Here is a 26,633-nt window from a genome sequence, read left to right on the forward strand (position 1 = left end):
GAGATTCAGTATTTTCATTTCTCTTCCATCTCACAGAGCTAAGAATTTCTTGCATCAAAAGCAAGATTCACATATTAAAGGATACATTTCCTTTGAGCAAACCTAAGCAGCCAAATACACCTCTGTTCTTGTCAGGGGAAACTCTCTAGCTCTTAGCTCATTTGCGGAACGGATGCAATACACAATACTAAAGGTTCAGTCCCTCTTTCTATAAACCTGTCTTCTGGCTCAGCTGTGGACTCTGTCCATTCCTCTAGACCCAAGGACTGGAACCCACAGTTGCAGAGACGGTTTCCCACGAGAACCATCACCGAAGGACAAAGTATGAGCCACGGTGCTTTGAAAACCTACCATTCTAACGCCGTTTTCAAAGGCTTGGCGGGTGAGGGGAGCCGGTCCGTCCACGGTCTTGCCATCATCATCCGGGCCCCAGCTTGCACTGTAGATATGCACGTGCTGGGGATTGAAGCTAACCGATTTCGCTTCAACCATGTCCGTGACATCTCCATCCAGCATCCGAACCCCTTCCAGACAGAAGGGAATTAGCTTGAATAGAGCATTCACTATAGAACCCCCAGACAGCCCAAGACATATTCCAATTACAGCAATTGGGGGGCAAAGAATCAACATTTAATCAACACCTAAGGGAGCATCTTCTCCCCCCTGAAAAAGATAATGCAGACACTTCCAAAATTTTCTTGGAGAGAAAGTTGCGTTGTACATGAGAGAGTTCTTTCTTGGAGAGAAGTTGCGTTGTACATGAGAGAGCAAAACTTCTTTAAAACCTTTTTTTTAAAATCCATTATTCTCTTTTTTTAAAGTTCCCACAATCTCTCCCTTCTCTTTATCCCTGTCTTCAGAGAGTACTTGACAGAGAGCCTCAAGCAATCCATCTTCCCTAAATTTCTCTTTATTAGGTAACTTGTGTTCATAATTGGTATAAAGCATTCTGACCTTAGCGGGCTGACAAAATTTGGAAAGCTGCCAAGTTAGGTTGGTCTAATTTCCTCTCTCCTTAATATTATCTCCTAATCTGTGAGACTGATGTGAACTTAATCTATTATTTCTTTGCCAAGTTATTTATAAGTCAAATAATAAATGAGAATGCTCTCTGTGCATGCAACACATCAATTATGTCTCAAAGGGTTTTAACCATGTTCAGTCATTAATCTTCATTTATGTATATTCCCGCCAGACAGACAGGGATTTGTTATTAACCTTAACAGGAAAAAAATAGACACAGACACCCAAGAATAAATTACACGTCAAATGTCAGGCCTTCTCTCTGTCCTTCTATTCTGGAGACTCCGAACAACAATGAAACATCTAATTGTGAAGTAAACATGTATCTCCTTCAGCTTAAGCTAAAAAGCACCACTGAGATGCTGTATTACTTTACAATTATATCTTTATGGCTCAAGTTTCCTCCTTAGAAAAATCTTGTTCTCTAGCGGGATTTCAAGTTTTTCTGGCCACCGACACATGGGGTTTAAATAATAAAACCCCTAATCAGGCAGCTTTGATACTAGGAGGTTTGAGGTGGGACTTCTAGTGGAAAAATCAACAAGTTCTTGAAAAGACTACACCTTCTTTGTGCTTTAAAAAAATGTTTAACTTTCAACTCTAAAATTTGCAAACATACAAAACAGAAACAATGACCATGAGGCCAGAGACAGACGACACTTAACTGGGGACATTCTGCCATATTTCCAGGGGAACCTTTCTCAGCTACATGACAGATAGGTCACTATACCCTTGAATAATTACTTCTAAAAGAACAGTGGAAGTCAACACTGGGGACACATTACATTTCCTCCAAGCGCCCTTAAAGACACTGCACTTGCTTGTAATATCTCTTGACTGTCATTTCCTTGAGACCTTTGGATTTTTAAAGGCGATGTATAGACAAGTGACGTGGATCATAAGGGTTATAAATACATTACTTTAAAAATTACCAAAAGGAAACTGTACTTAGAAGGCTTTTCAGCACTCTGTTTTAGGGGAGTAGAATGTCCAGCCGGATACTCTTTGTGTGTACTGGGTCGTAAGCAGCCACTGGTTTGGTTTAATTTGACATGAATATTCAAAATTCATCTGCACGGTTTTTACTGAAAACAAGAACTATTTCGTATGCCCTCCATTTTTACTTCTTGCTATTTCAAAGGATAAAATGGAGCTACAGTTGACCCTTCAACAACTCAGGGTTAGATGCGCTAACCCTCCCCCAACACCATGCAGTCAAAAATCCACATACAACCTTGACTCCCCAAACACGTAACTACTAATAACCTACTATTGCCTGGAAGCCTTCCCGATAACATACACAGTTGATGAAGACATATTTTATATGATATGTGCATTGCAGATTATATTCTTATAATAAAGGAAGTTCGAGAAAAGAAAAGGTTATTAAGAAAATCTTATGGAGAACATAGTCCACTTATAGTACTGTACCATATATACTAAAAAAAAAATGTATTTAAGTGGACACATGCGGTTCAAACCTGTGCTGTTTAAGGATCAACTGTATTTTATTGGTGCAAAGAAATAAACACTGGATTGTTCCACTGCCTGAAAAAACCTAACTGGAAATTCCAAACACCAACACAGAGGAGTAGTTACACAATATTTAGGTGTAGTTTCTAGATCACGCAACTGATGGAAGTCTGGGAAAAAAATAAAAAAGCTTGATGAAATTGTATCTAGAAGGTAATATTCCTTTTCTGACCAAATATTAACAAGTAATTATTTTTGTTTCCTCAAGTTTTAAGATGGAAGGTCATTTTTCTTTATCTGACTGTAAGCCTTCATGCTTTGGGACCGGTGGGGAGAGGGTTAATTTATAATTCAGAAGGTTCCTGTTTGGGGGATGACAGAACATTGGTGAGTCACTGCCATCCGTTCATTTTCTTATCGAAGTCCTGTTTGGCGAGATCGGCAGCTTGTCTGTGATTTTGTTCCTTCAGTCCCTCAAGGTCAGTGAATGCTGGGTTAGCACGGGAGAGGGAGGAGGCGGACATGGACGTGTGTTGGTGCATGTGAGGGACTGTGTGTGTTGTATCTGGGACAGCAAGCAGGGTTGATTAGCAGCTACCATGGTCACTGGACACTCTTGAGACTATCAAGGGTGTCTGGCACCCTCATCGTTCTTCAGGGGAAGTTTCTGTCTCCTTTCCTTAGCTCCCTCATGAACTTCTCCTTGATGCACAGCAGATACTCTCAGAGTACAGCTAATTACTGGTTAACAAGCTGCCATACTCTAAGAATTCAGTGTGAAATAAAGGACAGAAAGAGGTCAAATGCACTGAGCACTGATATTTGAGGTAGTGTCAGGAACCTTTTCTTAGCACCGTTACTAAATACCCCCAATATGTCACGTTACGAGATCTCTATATTTACTCTAGGAAGGACAATTATTTTTATTTCAAGTCCAATTCTATATACCACTTGGCAACAATAGTGTACTAGAAATGAAGATGTCAGTCTAGTTACCAGGAAGGTCATTCATCTGCGACACTGGTTAGGAAAACCTCCTAGGGGACACCTTCGAGCCACTAGGATCTATCCTGTCTCTTACCATGTGCCTGCGGTATCAGGTGACAGCTGACAAGGATGATTACAAATGTGAAGGAGTTTGCTTCTGTCAAGGCCTACCCTACGTTGATACTCCCTTAGTCAGGTCCTCGTGGTAGGCATACTTATATCTGAGTTTGTGCATGTGTGTGTAATGTACATACATAATCTGGGATTATTAACAACAACTCTATTGCTCTATTATGGTCTACAAAAGGTGATTATACCATTTCCCACTTTAATTTCCATTAAAAAGGAACTTTCGGTAAAACATAAGGAAAAAGGGAAAAAAAAAAGGATTTTCTGTTCTGACATTACTTTCAGAATGTCTCTCTCCATAGAGACACTGTGGGCTGATATTCAGGTGATCAGTTCTTTCCGACGCAGGCAGCCACTGGATAGATTGGGACAGATGTCAATGACTCCAAATTCAGGACTGGACATGTTCTTCATGCCTGTTTTACATCAAGAAACATCTGTGCTCGCACCCCCAGAGGGGTACTGCTTCAAAAGCCCTGAACTTTATTTAATAACACACGTGAAGATGGTCATTTTTCGGCAAGAGTTGAACGCTGCTCTGCCAACGCAGCCCTGTCTTGAGCTCTGAAAGAGTTCTCCGTCTACCCACGTTTGTTTCCCATACCTCCGATCTTGGCATTGAAAGCAATTCCGACCGTGCAGTGAGAGTTGTTTGCTGCGGCTGCCACTTCGCCAGCACAGCGGGTCCCATGCCTGCAGGGAGAACACACACACGTGTTCAAGTAAGACACTCATTCTTCCCAACTCGCCACGTCATCTCCACCAGCTGGACTCCAAAGGCATGAAGCCTGCATCAAGCTGTGGATATTTCTGGAACTTCTACCCAAGTAGCCCTTAGCCTACCCACTGCCAACTTTTAATTATATTCTGTTTCGGATTCTGATTGATATATATATTCCTTATACCTTGATTTCCCAATCAGGAAATCTCCTTAAAAGTTAAACTCGAATGAATAGCGTGTTTCTTTGTATTCTCTAAACTTCCATTGTCCAATATGGTAACTACCAGACATCTGTGGCTATTGGGTACTAAATGCTGCTTATGTGACCTTATCTCAACTTTAATTTTAATTAAGGAACTGGCACTCAATTCAATTATTATGAAATTTAAGAGTGTCAGTATATGCGAATCTGCTTCTTACCGTAAATTTAAGTACAGATCAAGTATCTGCAGTGAAATGTCATCTAAAATATGATGTGCTGTAACTATATACTGGATTTCTAAGATTTTGTACGAGAAAACAACGTGAAATAGTCCATGGTACTTGTTTTATATAAATGACATGAAATCTGTTATTTAATAAAATGTATCATCAGTATTTATTTCACCTGTTTCCACCACTACAAATGCGGCTACTAGAAAAGCAGACGCCTTTTTCTAGAAAACATTCCTTTTATTTCTCATGACGCGACTTTGTTCCTCAGAAAAAATCCTTTTGTTGAAAGGACTTCTAAGACCATCCCATGCAAGGATAGAAAAGAAGTTCCAAGTGCAAAGTACCATCTGTTTAGAAATGTTGACCTAACGCTCTGTTGAGAAGAATCCCGCGGTCTGGCTGAGCCCAGGGAAAGGAGACTAGGTCTAATGGCTACTATCTGCCCTGGATGCAGAACAGGGATATGAGGCATATGACAACCGCTACAGGTGTATTCGTCATTGCTAATGAAGTCCAAGGCTCAATCCCTCACCCTCATTTTTAGAGATGGGGATGCTTAAGGAGGCCCTAAGATGTAAAGAGAGAGAGTGAAATCAGCCTAACAGTGACTAAGACTCAGGTCCCCCAAACACTATGTCCTTATTTTTTATTTTACAGCATAGACCACGCTTGTCATGGGCAGGGACTACCATCTGTACAACTGTAAATGAGTGACTGCTTACAAATAGGCAGGTATACACGCAAGTTCATATAACAGAGATATGTTCTGCTTAGTCCACTTACTAATGTCATGCTTATCTTACTATGTCAATATTAGCCTGTATGTCGTTTAAAAGCTATTACCCCCTGTCATCTTTTAAACGGTACCCCACCCATAATCTATTTCTCACGTGCTTGATTTTTGGAAATTGACCCAGTTTTTCACTGAGAGTAACAAGGCTATGAAAAATGTGTATACTTTGATAACTTGGGATAAATTCTACAAGTGGAATGACTGGTTCAAAGAGCGCAGAATATATTGTCAAGTTGTTAATGGAAGATTAAAGTAATAAAACCAAACCTCAAAGAAAACCTTTGCAAGATGGATAAATATTATTAAAAAACATATTTTTATGCATGACCAAAAAAAAAAAAAGACCATAAGCCTACTCTTATGACATTATGAAGAATGGAGAAAATATCTGAACAGACCCATGTCTATAAACCCCTAGGTATGAGTTTTTTAATCTTTTCATCCTTGCCAATCTGACATGAAAAATGTTATCTCACTGTTGCTTCTCTTTTTATCCCCTCAGATTACATTTGTTATTGTCCATCTTTTCAAATATTTATTAGCTATTTCTATTTCTTGCTTTGAGAATAATCGTTTATGTCTTGTGCCCAAAATTTCTTATGGTTTTCCCATCATAGCTATTGTATATACATTTCCATATGTGTTATTTGGAACACAGCAATCGTATTTATGGCAATTTTAGGGTGTTCTACACAGCAATTAATTCTGATGCACTCGTAATTATTTTGCCTTACTGATATCTGGTCATACCACTTTCATCATCAAAAAAAATGATCCATTTTTAAAAGAAAAAAAAAGATTTCTTTTGTAAATTACAAGCTGAACTACTAATTTTACCCCTGAGCTCAACAAGTATTTACTATGATTCTTCATTAGTCTCTGATTACCTATCATTTGACGGTGTAAGTTAGTTTTTCTTTGCATGTCAAATTCCCTTTATGAGTCCATTGTTTTTAAACTTCACTGTATCCATCATTAACTAAGAAAAGTGCTACAGGATCATAAGGATCTGATTCTCCTTCTCCAATTGTTATTTGAGTCCATTATGACAAGTTTGTTCATTGTATTGTAGATTTGATACTGTTTTCTGCAGTTCTGTCAATTTTTATTTTATTTAGAATGGAATGATTAAATCTTCCCAGTGAAACTAGTTATGAAAATGCAGTAAAACTCTGGGATTCCTGCAGTAAAAACAAAACAAAACAAAAATTAAAGAAACCAGGCTAATAACTGGGTTAATAATTAAATTGCATACCTCTTTGTCCCCTTTACTATTAAGCATTCTGTGTTCATATCAGTTATACCTCTCTCTCTCTCTTTTTTTTTTTTTTTTAATTTGACACAGAGAGAGAGAGCACAAGTAGGCAGAGCAGCAGGCAGAGGGAGAGGGAGAAGCTGGCTCCCTGCTGAGCAGGGAGCCCAATGCAGGGCTTGATCTCAGGACCCTGGGATCATGACCTGAGCCAAAGGCAGCCACTTAACCAACTAAGCCACCCAGGTGCCCCAAAATTTTGAGTACTTTTTTTTTTTTTTAAAGAGATTTTATTTATTTATTTGAATGAGAGAGTGAGAATGGGAAAGATAGCATGAGAGGGAAGAGGTCAGAGGGAGAAGCAGGGTCGCTGCTGAGCAGGGAGTCTGATGTGGGACTCAATCCCGGGACTCTGGGATCATGACCTGAGCCAAAGGCAGTTGCTTAACCAACTGAGCCACCCAGGCGTCCCTTCTATCTCTTATAAATAGAATATAATTACATTTTGTTGAAGCTAGGCTACCTTTGTCTTTAACCAAAGAATAGGTCCATTTATAGAGACTAAATCCCACTGTTACATTAATGCTTACTGTAGCTATTTGCTATTTGCTCAAGGATACCTCACTTCACAAAGTCTAAAAGTCATCAATACGTTTTTCAATTTTTCCCAAACGACACAGACTAGAATGTTTTATTTATTTATTTAAAAGACTTTATATATTTGTCAGAGAGACAGAGAGCACAAGCAGGGGGAGCACCAGGCAGGGGGAGAAGCAGGCTCCCCACTGAGCAAGAAGCCTGATGTGAGACTTGATCCCAGGACCCCGGGATCATGACCTGAGCCAAACGCAGATGCTTAACTGATTAAATCACCCAGGTGTCCCACAGACTAGAATGTTTTAAATGTGATTACTCTCTAGCACATGAAATCCTCATGATTACAGTTATACATTGGAATTTTTTTTTTTAAGATTTTATTTATTTACTTGACAGAGAGAGATGACAAGCAGGCAGAGAGGCAGGCAGAGAGAGAGGAGGAAGCAAGCTCCCCGCTGAGCAGAGAGCCCAATTTGGGGCTCAATCCCAGGACTTTGGAAACTAACCCATTAGTGTCATTAATCTGAATAATCAATGTTTGTTTAGATATACAAATATTCTTTGCTCTATTTGTTTTTTTAGTTATAACTCCTTCTAGGATCGCGGATTTTTTTTTTTTTTTCTGAAGAATACTGTATAAATGCATCCATCAGGGAGTCTCTTGGTGGCCTTAGAAATTGACTTTTACTGTTGTCTTTGAAAAATAATTTTACTGGACACAGCAATCTAGACTAATGACCCTTCAAAAATGCCATTCCACTGTCTTCAAGCTTCTATTGTTTTTGATGAGAAATCAGCCATCTTGGCATTCTAGTTCTCTCTGGGCACTTTTCAGATCTTCTCTTTGTCTTTTCTACTCTGCAGGTTCATTAAGACATTGAATGTTTGAATTTTTAAAAATTCTTTCTTAGAATTCCTAGACTTGTGATTTAATGCTTAAATCATCAAGAGTCTCAGCTGCTACCTTTGAAAGATATCTTAATCTTCCATTTCACCTTCAAATTTCCCATAGCTTTCTCTCCCTAGGCTGCTCTCCCCATAATCTGCTCAGTTCTGTATTTCACTTACCTTCAGCCATGCCTAACCTGCTATTTAGCCCATCATTGCATTATTCATGTTAAGTGTTATATGTTTCATTTACTTTTTTTGAAGTTCTTTTTCAAACCCACCTGGTTAATTTGAATAGTTTCTCAAAAAGCAAAACAAAACAAAACAAAACCTGTTCAATTCTGTGTACTGAAACATACATTTCTTGATATATATGAATTATATGTAATAATTCTCAAACATTTCAATCTACTTCTGCTCTTTTTGCTGCTGGATTATTTTCATGGTGGTGTTTTCCCCATGTGGTGGGTGAACGGTCCTTTAGGTGGTCATGTTGTTTGCTTTTATCTTTGTGAATTCTTTGAGGCTGGACTGGATGATGCATCAAGGGTTCTGTTTTATGCAAGTGTTTTCTCACTTCACTGCCATCCTTGTGCTTTTAAAAATCCAGCTCCAGGCTGGCTGGGTTTAGCTGATCACTCTGGAAAATACCTATTTCCTATTCCCTATGCCCTTTATAGATCCGAGCTTTCACAGAGAAATACTCTGTGTGTCCCATTATCCCAACCATGCACTAAAAAGTTCTTTAATATTTTCCCAGGAGTTTTAGATGTACTATGGTAGGAGAGATTTAATTAAATATCTTTTCTACCATAATATTTCTAAAACGTAAGAAGTAACTTGGCTCTGTATTCTTAAAATTCAGTAAAACCCTGCACATATTATGTGCATCATTAATGTATAGTGAATTCTCCTATGTGAAGAGAAAGAGTGACTATTTCCTTATAAAAACATTTCTTGCAAAGATTTCTGTATATTGCTCTATATCATGACCAATGATGAACCATCTTTGGAAAACAGGGGAGTTATCACTCTACCACTGATGTATCTATTTTAAATATCACTTAACTAATAGACTGTAACATGCTGTAACTGAGGGTCCAAATTGCTAACTCAACTACATTTAAACAGCCCACTCTCTTCAGATGACAAAGATCATTACTCCAAGGAAAGTACTAGTCATCTTTTTATTTTTGTACCTTAGTTGGATTCAGTGTTTTGATGGATTTAAAACAGATCATAGAACAATGAATATCATCAAGACCTGTTCAAGTGTAGGAACAAGATTCAATTTCTTCCTGAAAGAATAGGGTGGTCAGCATTAAGTGTATTCGTGATGTCCATTAATTATAAAAGTCACAAAATAGACAAACATCTTTGCTTCAGATGTATTTTTCTTCAGAGACAATAGAGGATGAGCATTTAGAGTATTTTCAGTATAAGTAGGACCATGGATCTTAGTCCAAAAAACGATAGGCTCATTCTATTACATTCTGACCTGCATGCACCTGAATAGGAATTTACTAGCCAACTTCTACATTAACACCCCTTGGAAAATTAGTTAGCTGTTTAGCTTCTTTGTATATGTTTATGCTACTGCTAAGACACATTCTTCTCTGAGACCCCAGAAGATAACCCAATGATATAAATTATAATGCATATTTAGACAAGTGGCAAAGTAAGTTAGACATTATTAGGAAAAAAAAAAAAAAAGGAGATGCACACAAACTAAGAAGTGAAAAATGCATCGCTTCTCCAATTCTCTTAAGCATATTGGCATTGCTGTCAGGGCCCTAGCAAGTCACAAAATGCCCTGTCACATAATTTTTATTTGAATAAACTGTTGGCTCTTAAAGAGCATCTTGACTGACAGATCATTAGAGTCCTTGTTCTACCATTCCAAGTCTTCTCATCTATTACATGATCTGTTCCCAACAATAAACCACTGCAATTAAAGATCTTAGAAGTTTTACCTGGGCTCTGTGATTGAAAACAAGGAAAAGGAGATCAGAGAGTGCCTGCGAATTCATTTCTATAATATCGTGAACTCAAACAAGTGAAGTGAAGTGAGTACAGAATATGAATTCGTAGTTGACCCCAAAATACTGCCTACGTGTATTCTCTTGCTTTCTCCTAGCCCCAGACTAGTCACAAAGTCCCACTGCTTCATGAACTTTGTTTCTTCTGTATAAATGAGTGGGGATGAAAATATTAATGTACTTGAGCTTTACTGTAGATGTGAAGATGCAAGTCAGCTCAGCAACGAATCTGAGACATCAGGACACATGGAAAATGTCTACCCCTACGTTGCTTCCTCATTGCTCACAAGTCAAAATTACACTTGTCTGAATTGAGCAACAAGTTGGAGAAAAAAACAAGAAACAAGTTGGAGAAAAAAAAAGTTTGTTTTTTTTTTTTTTGAAAGACTTTCTATTCCATTTCCTTCTTGAAACAAACATCTTCAGCTGTTCATGGATTCGGTCTACCCCCTCACTGAATAGAAATTCCCTTTTGACATCTGGTGTGCCCATTCTCTTTGGCATATTTTGGTTTTGCTTAAATCGAAGTGAAAACTTTCCATTTCAAAGGCTCCCTTAGAAAGGGAGAGCAAGAAATAATGATGTATTTGATGTGTTTTCTAAACTATCACTTCGAACTGCTGTTTCTGACTGCTCGCATTGTTCTTGATAATATTCCCTCCCACCTTGTGCTTACATTACACCATCCACTTCTAAGTATTTGAACTTCAATGGATTCTCACCTCAACCCTCTGAAGCAAAACAGGTTTCACTTCTCTAGTTTGACAAATGAGAAAATTCCAGCAGTCAGATGGGGACTGGAAGGTACAAGCCATGGCAGGGCAAAGACTAGATCCAGCTCTCCTGAATCCTTACGTGAGGTCCTTCCGTGGTTCCAGCAGAAGTCAGAAGGGTCCACGGTCCTGCCTTTGAATGGCTGCCAAAATTTCAGGACTTCTTTGCTGGCTCCCCTATTTATTCCATGCCATAGCGGCGACTTTATTCCTTCGTTACTATTGATGACAGGATATTTGACAGTATATTTTATAGAATCTCCCTAATAAATTATTCACCTTGAGTGAGAAGGAGGAAATGCCAGGAATCTTAAAAATGAAAACTTAAGAAGAAGGGAAAAGAACTGAAAACAAATTATGGCCCTGTGTTTAGCAAAAAGCTTTACTAAAGCTCACGAAACATGTTAGGAAAAAAAAAAAAAAAGAAAAGGTAAATTAAAACTTTAGAAAGTAAAAAAGAAATTATCCATTCCATTTTTTGGTGATGGGTTTTTGTAAGACAATTAAAATCCTAGCTTCTGATGTGACTACAATTACACGCAATCCCTGAGGCTTCCATAATATTACTTTTTTTTTTTTTTTTTAATACAAGGAAGGAATTCAGAAAAACTCATTCAAAATAACTGTTAAGGGCTGAATGTTTGTGGCCATTCCCACCCTTCATTCATATGTTGAAACCCTAATCCCAGTGTGATGGTCTCAGGAGCTGGGGCCTTGGGGAGGCTTTTAGGCCTTCACACAGGTGGAGGCCTCATGATAGGATTACAAACAGCAGAGAACAAACTTCCTTTCTTTCTCTCCATCCTGTGTGCACACATTTCTGCAAGCGGGGAGAGAGCCCTCCCTGGAAACTGAATCATGGACTGTCCAGCTTCCAGAACTGTGAAAAATAAGTATTTACTATTTTAGCCACCCCCTCTATGGGACTCCATTATCACAGCTTCAACTAAGACAATAACCAAGAGCTATATAAAACAAGATATTCAGAGACACTCTGATGGCCTAATACTGGAAGAATCTTCAGCATAAACTTTAAACGATCACAGCCTTTATACTTAGCTAAAGACATTGTGAATCTTCCTCTCAGTCTTCAAGGAGAGATACATAATAGTTAAAGAAATTAATAAAAGTTAGCATCCATCAACTGGTCCAAAGTTGGAACAGATATGTTATGGGCAAGAGAATAAAAAATATATTTTATAATATTAACTAGTAATAGGCCACTACTAAAAGACATCAGATATATCACAGGTCAATGACCAGCAAAGGATTTTAAAAAGCAGATTTTTTTGAGAGGTTTAAATGTACTGTTAGTTTGACACATACATACACAGGCACACATCAAGTACACACAGAAACTGGTGAAATCTGAACATGGTCTGCAGAGTGTATTAATACCAATTTCCTGGTTTTGGTATTTCACTGTAATTGCGTAAGTTGTCATCAGTGGGGGAATCTAGATGAAGGGCTATGGGGGTCTTGTACTATTTTCGCAACCTCTTGAGATTTGTAATCTTTTTAAACTTAAAAATGATTGTAAGTCTGAAGAATCTATAGTTATTTGAAATACTGGCTATAATTCAAGATGGGTATTTTAGTCAGAACACAAAATATTGATGATAAAATAAATAAAACCCTAGTGGTCAGTATACTGACTTTTTAACATTTTTTTAGATTTTTCATAAATTTTTAAAATTATTTTATTTTTTAAAACTGAAGTGTAATGTTATACTAGTTTCAGGTGTATAAAATAATGATTTAACAATTCTATACCTTTCTCCATGCTCACGATAAGTGCACTCTCAATCCCTTTTATCTATTTCATTCATTCCTACTCTTCTTCTGGCAGTCATGTTTGTTCTCCAGATTTAAGTCTGTTTTTTGTCTCTTTTTCTTTTGTTCTTTTGTTTCTTAAAGTACATATAGGAGTGAAATCAAATGGTATTTGTTTTTCTCTGACTTATTTCACTTAGCATAATAACCTCTAAGTCCAACCATATTGTTGCAAAGAGTAAGATTTCTTTCTTTTTTATAGCTGAATAGAATTCCAGTGTGTGTGTGTGTGTGTGTACACCACATCTTCATCCATCCATCTATTGATGGACCATTGGGTTGCTTCCATATCTTGGCTATTATAAATAATACTGCAATAAACACAGTGGCGTTTGTATCCTTTTGAATTTGTGTTTTACTTCCTTTGGCTAAATACCCAGCAGTGAAATCACTGGATCATACGGCAATTTCATTGTTAATTTTTAACAACCTCCATAATGTCTTCCACAGTGGCTGCACCTACTTCATTCCCACCAAGAGAGCGCGAGGGTTCCTTTTTCTCCACATCCTTGCCAACATATGCTGTTTCTTGTCTTTTTGATTTTAGCCATTCTGACAGGTATGAGAGGATGTCACACTGTGGTTTTGATTTGCATTTCCCTGATTGGTGATGTTGAGCATCTTTTCATGTGTGCATTGGCCATCTGTATGTCTTCTTTGAAGAAATGTCTATTCAGGTCCTCTATTTTTGGGGGGTTATTTGTTTACTGGTGTTAAGTTCTTTACATATTTTGGAAATAAACCCCTTATCAGATATATCACTTGCAAATATCTTCTCCTGTTCAGTAAATTGTCTTGTCATTTTGTTGGTGGTTGCCTTTGCTGTGCAAAAGCTTTTTGTCTTGGTGTGGTCTCAACGTTTATTTTTACTTTGGTTTCTCTTGCCTTAGGAGACATAGCTAGAAAAATGTTGCTAAGACCAATGTCAAAGAAATTACTATGTTTTCTTCTAGGAAGTTTATGGTTTTGAGGACACACATTTAGGTCTTTAATCCATTTTGAATTTATTCATGTTTATAGGGTGAGAAAATGGTCCAGTTTTCCGACCACCATTTGTCGAAAAGACTGTCTTCTCCCCATCTTCTATCCTTTCCTCTTTTGTTATAGATTAATTGACCACATAAGCATTGATTTATTATTCCTGGGCTCTCTATTCTGTTCCACTGATCTCTATTTTTGGGCCAGTACCATACTCTTTTGATTACTACAGCTTTGAGTTGTATCTTGAAATTTGGGACTGCGATATCTCCAACTTTGTTGTTCTTTCTCAAGATTGCTTTGGCTACTTAGAGACTTTTGTGGTGCCATATAAATTCTAGAACTATTTGCTCCAGTTCTGTGAAAAACATTGGTATTATCATAGGGATTGCTTTAGATCTGTAAATTGCTTTGGGCCGTATGAACATTTTAACAACACAGGTTCTTCCAATCTACAAGTATGGCATATCTTTCCATTGGTTTGTGTCATCTTCAAATTTCTTCCATTAGTTTTTTTATCATTTTCAGAGTACAGGTCTTTTACCTCTTTATTTAAGTTTACTCTTAGCTATTTTATTATTTTTGGTACAATTATAATTGTTTTCTTAATTGCTTTTTCTATCCCCTTTGTTATTAGTGCATATAAATGAAACAGATTTTTCTATATTACTTTTGTGTTGTGAGACTTTACTGAATTCATTAATCAGTTCTAGTATTTACTGGCAGAGTCTCCAGAATTTTCTCTATAGAGTATCACGTCATCAGCAGATAGTGAAACTTTTATGTCTTCCTTTGCAGTTTAGATACTTATTGTTCTTGTCAATATCTGGCTTTAAAAGTGTTCTCTTACCTCTGCCACGCCCCCTCCTCTTTACCCTCTTCCAGCCTAGACCTTTGACATCTTTTCTTTCCCCCTCCTCCTTCTGTCTGCCCCAGCCTAGGAAAATAGCTTATTCATTACTACCTGAATTCATTGTTAACTATGGCAGCCTGTATATCGAAGAGGAAATAGCTTGGTTTGTCGGAAAATCTAGTTTGTTACCTCACTTCTGCTGCTTTCTCAAATATAAAGTTGCATGGACTGAAGTACATTAAGACCCACGACAAGCACATACAAGTGTATGTATATAGTTCCGACCAAGATCTCAGCCACCTCCATATTAGCATAACTCTATTCCTACCCTTGTCTTAAAGATCAACACCATCATCAATGCCACAGGATATGAGAGATCCTTGTTGATGAAATCTACTAATTATGAGGGAATGACGCCCTTTTTCTCGGCTCACTAGTTCTCTACAGATTTGCCTAGCATGCTTTTCAGTTCTTTTTAAAATTTTGATGATTAGTTTTTCTTGACATACATGAAATTTTTTCTATGAATTCAGATTATCTGTGCTTACTTATACTCCCGGGTGATTGCATGCTGCTACATCTCCCCCACTGGGTCTATTAAGAGCTGACAACCCTACTCTCCAGGGTCTCTAACTTCTACGAGAGGGCTTTGTTTACTGTCTGAAACTCAGATCTACTAGTTTTCACTCTATGTAGTTAGAACTTTGGGAACAGCTTGCTCTCATTTTCTACCACAAATGGAAGACTGCAAAAACTGTCTCCCTTACCCTTTGACTATGAATAGACAGAAATTAGTCATTCCTGCTGATTCATTTTAGGTTTGTTCTCAGCGAGCATGGAGTCAAGTGTTTTCTCTTCCAAGTTCATAAATGTGGATCTGGAGCTTCCAACTCTTCCTCAGAACCAGAGGGTACAACGTGATGCCCATCTTTTCCACTGGACATCTGTCTGCTTTCCTGGGTTAAGGACTACCTATAATTCTGGAAAACAGAACTGTAACACGTTCTTTTTATGGAAAGAATAAACTCAGTCAGGAATGTTTCCTTGAAAATTATCAAAGTACCTCCCAAGAAAGATTCTAGTTAACAATATTAGTCCCTTCCTCGCTCCTTCCTTCCTTCCTCAAGCCCAGAGAATTCACATCCTATGTCCCAATCATTTTCTAAGCTGGGGATACACGCAGTTGAATCATCTGTGGCTGTGGTGCTCATGGTCTTGGTGGAGAAGATTCTGAGTAAAGGACAAACAAAACCTCTTTTCCTTTTCTATGGGAAAACTACTTTGATTCAACTTTCTAGCTCTGTCCCCCTTGATATTGGGCAAAGATGAGATACCAGCTACCAAGGATCACTGCTCATCGTAAAAAGGAACCCTGTTTGGTGAACGACCATGCGCTGAGAGGTCTGTGGCCAGGATGCTGGATACATGATGAGAAGTCTTGGGCTTTGGGCTTCCAAGAGGAGACTCTAGAAATTGGATGTGGCTATTTATAGGAACAGCATTGTTCCTAATAGCATAGGGCTTTTAAGGCAAAGTGACTTTTCTACCCACTCGCATGGCTCTTTCTTGTACAACTGAGGTGTCATTTGGGCATCGAGGGGAAAGAAGAGGAATAGAAAATAGTCTGGGGATTGGTGAACACCCTTGCTAGAGAAGTATACAGCTGATGTTAGCCCACAGGTACATTATATTCTTATCTTCCTAATGACCACTAATAGTCTAGGAGTTCAACTGACCCAATTGAACCTACGACCACAAATGGGGGTGTCGTAAGATTTATGCAAGTAATTAACCAAGTACCGAGGTCCATGCTAATCAAGGTTTATGGACAAAGTGTTATAGGAATTTATGCTCCAAGGGTTCTGGCTCGAAGTTGGTGTTTGTGAAAATGCTTGGTATGCAATCTAAACAACTATTTCCTCCTTCCACCTGAACTGATTTTCCTATAATTTTGCAGCATCATAATTAAAAGGAAATTTCATAATTAGAACTCACCAAAGCATGAAATATGAAGTATATACTGAGTGTATACGCTGAGAGACTGGAGAAAGATCTATAAAGATAATGAAAGAAATAATGGCCTGTATCAAATTATAATTTTGATTTTCTTGTGGTCTAGTTCTTTCCATACATATTTCTCTTCTCCAAATGTATGCCGAGAGCCACCTCATCCCTATAATCCTAAAAATCAGAGACCAAAATGCTAGAATATGCTCTACCTAGACAATATTTCAACTTGACACCTTCCTATATATAGGTAAACTTCCATTTTTATGACTATTCTTATAATGACCTAGTTAACTAGACATAATGAGACTATTCCCATATACTGGCCCATAATTAATTAACTTTTCTGAATCATTCATTCAGCAAATATTTATTGAGTACCTACCACATGCCGAGGAATGAAATAGTCACTAAGGAATCAATAGTGAGAAAAATAGACATGATATAATATAGTTTCAATGAATTCCATTGGCCTGGAAATCCTGAATAAGAGGCAATAATTCACAAGTCTCCGTTCACCTAGCGGTAATCAATTTAACAGTTCGGCTTCTATTTGTTTTTCCTCAATTATTCTGGTAAAGATATCATTCAATAACTATACACTGTAAAACAGGCTAAAAAGGTTTGCTGTTTTGCTCAGAATCTGTTCCTGACTAACTGATAGCAAAAGGTGATTCCGTAAGTGTTTGACTTCACTTAGCTCGAGACTGTCTCCAGATCATAAACAAACTGTCAAAACACTTCTGAAGACTTTAGTGTTCCTTTGCAGGGACGAAGGATCTTAAAGAAGTGATTACATAATCCTATTCGTCTGAAATACAGGTAAACTGTGGCTCCAGAATAAGGATCCAAGAGGGCTCCCTTGGTGTTCCTTCTTGCAGCACACTCAGGGTTCTGAGAAGTCTGGTGGCCCGTGGTCCCGGGGTTCTTGGCACTTTGAGAAACGGGTCCTCAAGTAGAGACAGAAAACTTTCACCCCTTATATTCACTGAGCTGACCTCATTTCAGCTCAGCTACACCAAGCGGCTGCCAGCCCTTCCATTCACTGATAGCTGCTCCTGGTTTTCCTTGCAGAGCTCACCCGAGTCATGTCCTTACACACTGGAAGGTTCTCAAAATTAGAGTACTACAACAACGACAATGAAGGAATGCCTCCCTCCCAAAGCGTAGATTTAGCACATCCCTAATTATCGATTTAACCTTTTACTTGGGCGTGACACAAAGAGTGGGTTTTTATGATGATGGTGTTTGCCTGAGTATGTCAGACACCTGTAATGGGCCAAATAGTAAATATTCTAGGCTTTACAGGGCCATATACAGTCTCCATCACATAATCCGCCTCCCCCCACCCTTTTTTTAATCCTTTGAAAAAATAAAAAACGTTCTCAGAGTCACCGAGCAGATCTGATGTGCAGCCAGAAGTTTGCTAACCTGTGGTTTCTAGGCATGAAGGGTAAATATAGTCCTAGCTCCTTATGAGTTCTGGGGAACCAAGAAACATATGCTTCTGCCTTTTCTAACTCCACTTCCTTTGATTTGATATTCACACTGAATGCTGTTTTATGTAAATTAATCACCTCAACAAATATAACGTATTATTGGTTCATCTCCACTGATGTAATAATTTCCATCTGAAAGAATGCATAATCCAACGAGCAACTGAAACATCAAGTCAGGGGGCGCCTGGGTGGCTCAGCCAGTTAAGCGTCTGCCTCTTCATTTCTGCTCAGGTCATGATCTCAGGGTCATGAGATCGAGCCCCGCGACAGGCTCCAAGAAGCCTGCTTAAGATTCTCTCTTTCCCCCTCTTGCTCTGCACTGTGCCCCAAAACCTGCTCATGTGCCCACACATGCTCTCTCTCTCAAAGCAAACATCAAATCAATAAAGATGATAAAGATGACTTATTAGTTACTTGCCAGGTAGTTTTACTTGCCTAGGTTCGCATATTTCATTTGCTCTCTCCAATAATCTTGCACACATCAGATGTACCTTTATCCGCATATCAGAGGTAAGGAAATAGAAATTCTTATGGGTAAATGACTTCACCAAGGTGACAGAGCCAGCGTACTGCCAAAGAACATGAACCCAAATCCCCCAACACCAAGTCCTAGTGTTTCTGCAACAGTAAAGGCACCATATGCAACAGTAAAGGCACCATATGTTTACAGAAGGACACACATACGTCCTCTGGCATGCATATACTTAGTGGGGCAGAACAAAATAAAGATGACTTGAGACCTTTCCTGAGAAGAAAGCTCAGAAGTTGCATCTTTGAAGCTTTTTGGATCACTGCCCATGAGTTTGTTTTTTTTTAAGGGTATCATAATTACTAGGTTTCCTAACTAAATAAGTAAAAAAGATAACTCACGACCGACCCCATCACTAATGAAATTACTGCTGACTCAAGCAGCCCTATCCTCTCCCAGTGCCAGAATTTTCTCTCTCTGCATAAACATAAAATGCAAACAAACAATACAAGGCAAATCAAGCAAATCAATTGCCTAATGAACTTTCAAAAGACACAGGATTTCATGCAATCAGTGAGTTTCAGAGCAGCTTTAATCGCACTGAAAGCTGTGTCGAAGAAGAATCCAGAAGAGCGAGATTTAGTAAAAATGGAACAAGGCTGGCAGTGTGACAGTGGCTTTAAATGAGAATGATTTGTCAATAAAATGATTCCAAATGGCCCTTAGAAAACTGATAAACATTTTTATAAATGAGTCCATTTATGACTACTAAAATTCGAATTTTGTAGTATTACAGAAAGACTACAACTTTAAACATGATTCATTTTTGTTTGATATAAGAATGGCTATAGCTACATATGCTGTTGGTAATAAACTACATGTATTTTCATCATTTGGGTTTTATTGTTTAAAATAAAACACCATTTTCATCGCTCATTACAAGACTCTGGCCTCAATTTGAGTGGATTCATTTTTTAATGTTTTCTCTCCCATCTCCCATTTATCTCTGTACTGAGTCCCTCCCCGCAAGGCTTCTCCAGTGCAGGAAAGCTGTGGATTAAGTAAGAGACCCAGGAACCGGCTCCCCTATCCTGGGAAGCAGAAGCAGTCACAGAGGTGACGCAGTCCCTGTCATATCCCTTTTGGCTTGTAATCTTGAACTTCAATGTATATTCTAAGCAGGCTCCTTTCTGTACCCTAAACGCTTCTTTCCCAAGACACTGGAGCACACAAGCTGTTTATGCCAAAACAGTTATCGCGGTGATATTCCCCCATGAACACAATGTGATAATAGAAAATGTCAGGCCCTGAACTGCATGCCTAGCATCTGGGCAATTTCCCCCGCAGTATTCATGCAGTTTCGCAAGCCTCGGATAAGGATCATATTTCCTTAGTTGACACATTACTTGCTTTGGCTAGGTGTGAGACCACACTTAGAGACGCAGGGGCAGCCCATGGCTGGAAGCCATTATGTCTGGTTTCCTTTATTAAATTTAGACTTCGGGACATAGAGAAACTCCTTCTTATGCCCCAAGAGAAGTGTGCTCATAGAACCACGCTGGGCGATGTTGAAGAGCTAGAGTCTCACTGCTGCTCCATTTAGTATCTAAACATCTTAAAATAGAAAAGAAAATATCATGGGTTAAGGTTATTAAAGTTTTATTGTAGCATTTACACTGATTCAACTTTTCAGGCTCCAAAAAAATAAGACAAAAGAAAACAACTGTATTGATAGGCAAACATTTTATGTGAGAGCCTCCGTTATCATATTCTCCACTATCTCCCTCATGGAAAAGTTCCAGAAAATGTAGCATAGGGGACAATTGCTCAGAAATGGAGAATCCTAATGGCAAAATGAACTGACATTCTCTCATGAGTGAGGATTTTGTAAATTGTCCCCTACTCACTCCTCCTACCAATAGATATTTTTCTTTTTCCTTCTTTCTTTCTTTCTTTCTTTCTTTTTTTTTCCCCCCCTTCAGGTCATAGATCGCGGAGAACACTGAACACTGAACTCTTTCTGACATTTTGACCACTTTCCTATTCAGTGCCCATCTCTGGAACAGCAGGTGGACAACTAGGAAGGCAACCCCAGGCCAGTTAAATCACAATGAGGTAAGGAACTCTGTGAAGGGTAGAAAAGACATTTAAATTGATTAGCCAGAAGAGGCACTACCAGACCTTGTATGTGTCCGGTAACTGTCAGTCAATATCTCAGACGATCATCAAATTGTGTCCTTTTCAGAGGAAGAAAAGTAAAATGACTTGGCAAACATTTTCTTTTCCTCTCCCTCTGCCACTTTAAAATGGAAGAATTCTGGATCCTTGCTGTTAACCAAATGGCATTTACAGCTCTCAGTTGGCATAGGGCAGCTGAGAATCTAAAATGAGGAATGCTTATTCCATTTCTATTTCCATGGAAACTAGTCACCAACTGGTGAAAACATGGTAGATCAAATTTTTGAACAAGAATGTTGAAATAATCACTCTTTTAAAACTTTTCTCTTGCATCCGGACAAAGAGCGTAGTTTAAGCTCAAGAACACGCAGAGATGTCTGGGTAGGCAAGCAGTTCACCACTGGTTTACCATTGACTCTTCCCGTATCACAGTAATTATAGTATTTGTGTGTGTTTTGGGGGTCACTCTTTAAAGGATGAATTGCCATAAGTCCCACAGATGAATGCTATAATAAAATGTGAGTATCAAATGAGTTTTAAAGGGTGTTTATTAAGAAAAGCTTGGAGTAATCCACTAGATCTAATAACTCTTTTCAAAATTTATGATCATGTTCCTCTTCTATCTTCTCTTACCAAACACATGAGGCAGGATATGGAGATTTACAGAGAATGAGTGTACTGTAGTATTTTCTTTCCTTAGAAGGAGTATTCCATTTTTTTGGAACCCCGCAATGAAAAACCTCACTCTGAAAAGTCCGCTGAGATAGCCAACGGTAACCGAGCAGAGATGATCTCTGAAACTCTTAGGTCCATGTAATCTTTCCAGGAGAATTTCAGACCCATGTCCTCCTCTGCCAGAAAAAAATCCAGATTCCACTCCCACTGTTTGCACATGTAGAATATAAATGTTCTAAATTGGGTGGAAATAATTTCCTCCAGACAAATGACAGGATGAAAAGTGTCGATGACTCATCTGACTTGCAGCTCTGTCACTAGGCATTCCTGGTGACAAAGTCTTTACATTAACTCTGATACCATCAGTTAGTATAAAGGTTAGCTGGGCTCATGGTATCCTGAACATTCAGAAAGCATTATCTCCAATTCTCAAAGCAAACTCCAAGTAGCTCCTTTCGTCCTCATTTTATATGCAGAAGACAATTAGGTCTCCCAGTGGCCAAGAGTCTTGGCCAAGTCATCCCTACAATCACTGAGCGTATTTACCTGTTTCAGACTTTGATGTTCATAATCCTCCTGCCCAGACACACTTTCCTATTTCCAGTTTGTAACCCCAATTAAAAAATATCACCATGTCTATTTCTAATCTCCTCAATTCTAATCTTCTCATATTAGTACAAGATAAATATATGCAGAAATGCCTGACCTCAACCACTGCTATTTTTCGAGTATGCACAATTCATTCATGATTATTATTATTTCTAAGTTTTCAGCTAACTTTTAGAGCTGAAGGTGTTCCTTAAGTGGCTCAATTATTTCTGACTGCTTTCCTACTTATGCTAAATATTTAAGGATTTGACCTTAATTTTTAAGATCCACATTACAGCTAATGAGAATACAATTTTAGTAAGAAAGTAGGGGTGTGCATGTGTGTGTTTGTTGTGTATATGTAAGGAGACAGAAGGAGAAAGAAATTGATTTTCACTAAGTTTCAAATCTCTCCAAGAATTATCTTAGAAGTTTTGCTTATCAGTAATTATATGCATGGCCCATTTTTACCTTCTCATCCTAAACTTACTTAGTAAAAACATTTTTTAAAGGTTCTACTACTTGATTTACCTCCTTATGTCAAGAAAGGCCTGCACACAACACCTGAAAGAAAATTAAAACCTAAATCAAAGTTTAATTAATTTATAATTTCCTTTCTGTTGGCTAAGAATAAGAATCAGTTGATGTTAATGAACACTGCCTCAGGTAATCTGCAATATTTTATTTCCCTGCAAACAGCACTCTGTTTTTAAAGTCTAAACAGAAGCTTCTTAATGCTAGCCACAGAAAATACCTGCAACAAGTACTTGGTATAAAGAGAGTTTTCCCCTGTTACTGAAACAATTCGTTATTTATAGTTATTTAAAACAAATAGAAACAAACCCCAAAATGGCAGGGAAGTTTTGCATAATAATTTGGATTATAAGGATAGGAACATATTCAATTTCACTCAGAACTTTATCTTGGACACTGGTTTTAGATTCAACCATAAAGTATGGTGTTTTACATTTCTTGGTCTTTTCTGCTTCCCTATCTTCTCAAGTGAAAAGGGGACAGTGAGCGCATCACAGAGCGGGGACACAGCAATTCTCAGCTTCTAACTGGGTTAAACCAGTAATGGCCACAATGCACATCAAGATTACATCTATTTAACAACCGATAAGCATGGTAGGATGCTAACAACATAACCACTTATGGAGGGCTTACGAGTCACCAGTCTCTAGTACAAATGAAGCATGCTCTTTCCAGAGAGCTGTGAAAAGATTAGTTAAAATGAGAGCGTTATGCAGTGTTAGGTGGTGAGGCTAAGAGACAATGGATCTATTATAAATTCTCTGCACACACCTAAAGACCTGGTCATAAAGGGTTTGAAGGTAGAGGGAAAACATGTTCAGATTTGAGTTTTAGATAAAAGAAAGGCTCTAGGGAAAATGAAAGATGTGTGGATTTTTCTTTTAACAAAAAAACAAAAACAAAACAAAACAAAAAAAACCCACCCAAAATGGCCAAAAAAGAGGATGCCTTTTATCCCAAAGCTTGTAAGGAGCTCACTAATACGAGACATTTTCGGCCATTAGAGACATTCTCTCAGTAATGATTACTACTTTCAATCAGTCCTTTAAATACTACCCCCTCTAGAAGCCTTCCCTATAACTTTTGCCTCCCTCCAGTAACACTCCCTCCAAACCCACTCCTCTGGCCTGTAGCACTGGTTTCCCACAGTTTGTTTTGTATAAATAGAGCTTGTTACTTCAAATATAATCTTAGGAGAAATCCAACAACCCAAAATAGATTTTGGTGTAGATTTTAAAAAGGGGTGTGACTTGGTTGAGGAACAGAGGGCTCTACTCATTCCATATGGTCACCTGAGAGACACTTGGGCCATCTGAGAGATTCATCAACACAATCTAGGCTTCCATGAAATACTTTTCAAAAACCAGTGGTCTCCAGTCCACATCCTGGCTACTGGTTTACCTGTTGTACCTTATTTGTTAAGTGATGGATCAATGTTCAATGTCTACATACCATCACTACATCACTAGCTTGATTTTTAAGAAATAACCAAAGCAAAATGCTATTCTCCCATTAAGTATTCAAAAAGTCTTTTCTGAATGAAATTATATGCCACAAAATAAGCACTAAATTCTCATCAACTTACTACATTTACATGAATTAAAAAGTATCTATTGTTTACGAATACAGTATTCAAAAAAAGAACATTTAGTACCACGCTCCAAATTAGAGTATATTATGTGATACAGAGAACATGAGTTTCGAAGCCAGACTCACTTTCATAAGTTATGTGAATCTGCCTCGAATTTCACTTTCTTCCTCTGGAAGGAGGGGCAACCATAATGAGGTTTAATTACAGCGTCTTTACTGTAACTGGCTGAGTGAAGGAGAAAAGTAGTTTATTAAAAAGATACTGGGAAGCTCAGAATTGTTAGGAGAACAAAGTAACCAAGATGGAGGATAAGGGGGAAGAAAAACACAGCTCTATCAGAGAGATAGAGAGGGACAGGGAGAAGAACCCAGGTAAATGACTGAGAGCTTGCCTGGCCTTGAGGTCACTAGCCTGCAAAACTGGTACTGATTTAGAATTAATATCCCTTGGCCTGGGCCCTAGAATAGAGCAAGGAAGGTTGACCAAGTTCATAGCATCTGCCATTTTCAGCTGCCATGCTAGAAAATAGTCTTTGCTCTCCACTGAGACAGAGAATTCTTCCTATGTAAAGAATTCAGATACCAGGGCTCCAAAACAATTACCTACTATTTCTCTGACATGAAAATTTTACAAGTCAAGCGAGATTATGTGTAGGCATGCTTTGTGAACTGTAAAGTTCTAGATAAGTAATTATTTTTATAGGCGACTCCTCTGTATCCGAGACGATGAGCTCGGAGATGACTCGGAAGGATTAATGTCATTCGAGGGAACTAGAAAACCTCCTCTTTTTTCTCATTCTCTCATGGAAAACATATAGTGACCCCCACTGAACTTGATTTAGAATTTGCTGAATTTCTAGCCCAAGGCAAAACAAGTGAAGGGTTTCTAGGGAGACGGAGTTGTTCTCTGCATCCCCCACCCAAATCATGTACCAAACTTCTCAAAGCTATAGAACTGCTCACAGAAAGCCAAATAATTTTAAAATTATAATAATAACAACAGAAACTTATCCAGTATGAACCATATGTAGTGTCTGTCCATGTGTGCATAGGCTCAGTTCTACAGGTTATTTGCTCAAAATATCCTCTCCGTGGATAAAAGGATTATTCTATTTTATTAAACAACTTACCTAGCAAGCAGTTACTTGGACCTCCCTCCCCATATACATAGTCCTGTTTCACTCCAAATATACATCTTAGAAATCTAAATGTGTTATATTCTCATAGACTTCAGAAACCCATAAATCTTGTAAGAAAAACAGGTGAAGAGGAGTACGGATCCTTCACAAAGTTTACTTAGCATAAGAAGAATCTCCCTAATCAAAGACAAAGATAAAACGTAACAGAGTTATAAGTATTTTTTTTCCAACCAGGATGGATTAAACATGAGCTAGTATCCTCTATAACTGAAATCAGTTTTACAATGGGGATTCTAACAAAAGCTCACAGAAACACAATGAGAAAGTTGGATGAGGATAAATGGAATCAATGGATGTAAAACAGTATGCGAGATCGCACAACATGAAAGAATGGACATTCACATAATTTGCAATGGCTTCCCTGAGTACCCTCTCACTGCATTTGAGCTACAAAGACTTCAAAAAATTTGAATGAACACTCCTATAAATACACTACTGAAAAGGCTCTTGTTCCATATTTCCAGACTATGGAACTTGGTTCCACTATGATAATGCAACTAATATTACTCCCCACAGGGAACCAAAGAATTTGATATAAATTCAACCCTCAGAAGAGTTCGTCCACAGCTGCTGTGGCATCTCCATAGTGGGAAATATTCTAATCACAACTGGGGCCTCTACTGCCCCAAGAACGATATACCTCGAAGTGTGGATGATCAGGCAAATGCACGGTTGTTAATGGAGCTGCTTCTGAGATTGCCCCTCACTTGAAGACCCCATTTGTCTCCATTTGAATTCAATGTCAACAAACCCAAGGGCTCTAACTCTTTGCTCTTCTCAACTCAAACCACATCTCCTTCTCAGAAGCTCTGCTGCATCACCCCGATACTTCCCACATGAGGCATGAGATGGATGGACAAGAAACAAAACACAACCAAGTGTTTTCGCGTCCTATACTGCCACTCCTTTGAAAAGCATGAAAGGGACTTATCATTCTGTTATGAAGAAAAATAAATAAATTTTATGGAAGAGTTGATGTTCAATAAAAGTAACAACAAGGGTTGCAATTAAGATTACCGAACAGCTTAAGTTCACAAGTCGAATCACCTCTAGTACAAACTATATAAATTGGTGCCAAGACTGGGGCCATTGCTCGAGGCAGATGTGTGCCTCCTCCGTA

The 26,633-nt window shown here is 38.3% G+C and overlaps 1 protein-coding gene across 3 annotated transcripts in view; it reads right to left on the minus strand.

Moving 5' to 3' along the window:
* PCSK5 (proprotein convertase subtilisin/kexin type 5) overlaps positions 1-26,633 on the minus strand; it is a 447,741-nt gene that overhangs the window by 280,526 nt on the left and 140,582 nt on the right. For all 3 annotated transcript variants that reach the window (XM_059411831.1, XM_059411830.1, XM_059411828.1), the window contains exons 6-7: positions 4,217-4,305; positions 352-524 (exon numbers count right to left, since the gene is read on the minus strand). In XM_059411831.1, coding sequence (XP_059267814.1) covers positions 352-524; positions 4,217-4,305 — 262 coding nt within the window. The remainder of the gene's footprint in view (positions 1-351; positions 525-4,216; positions 4,306-26,633) is intronic.

Source organism: Mustela nigripes, chromosome 9, assembly GCF_022355385.1.
Source record: "Mustela nigripes isolate SB6536 chromosome 9, MUSNIG.SB6536, whole genome shotgun sequence".
Lineage (NCBI taxonomy): Eukaryota > Metazoa > Chordata > Mammalia > Carnivora > Mustelidae > Mustela > Mustela nigripes.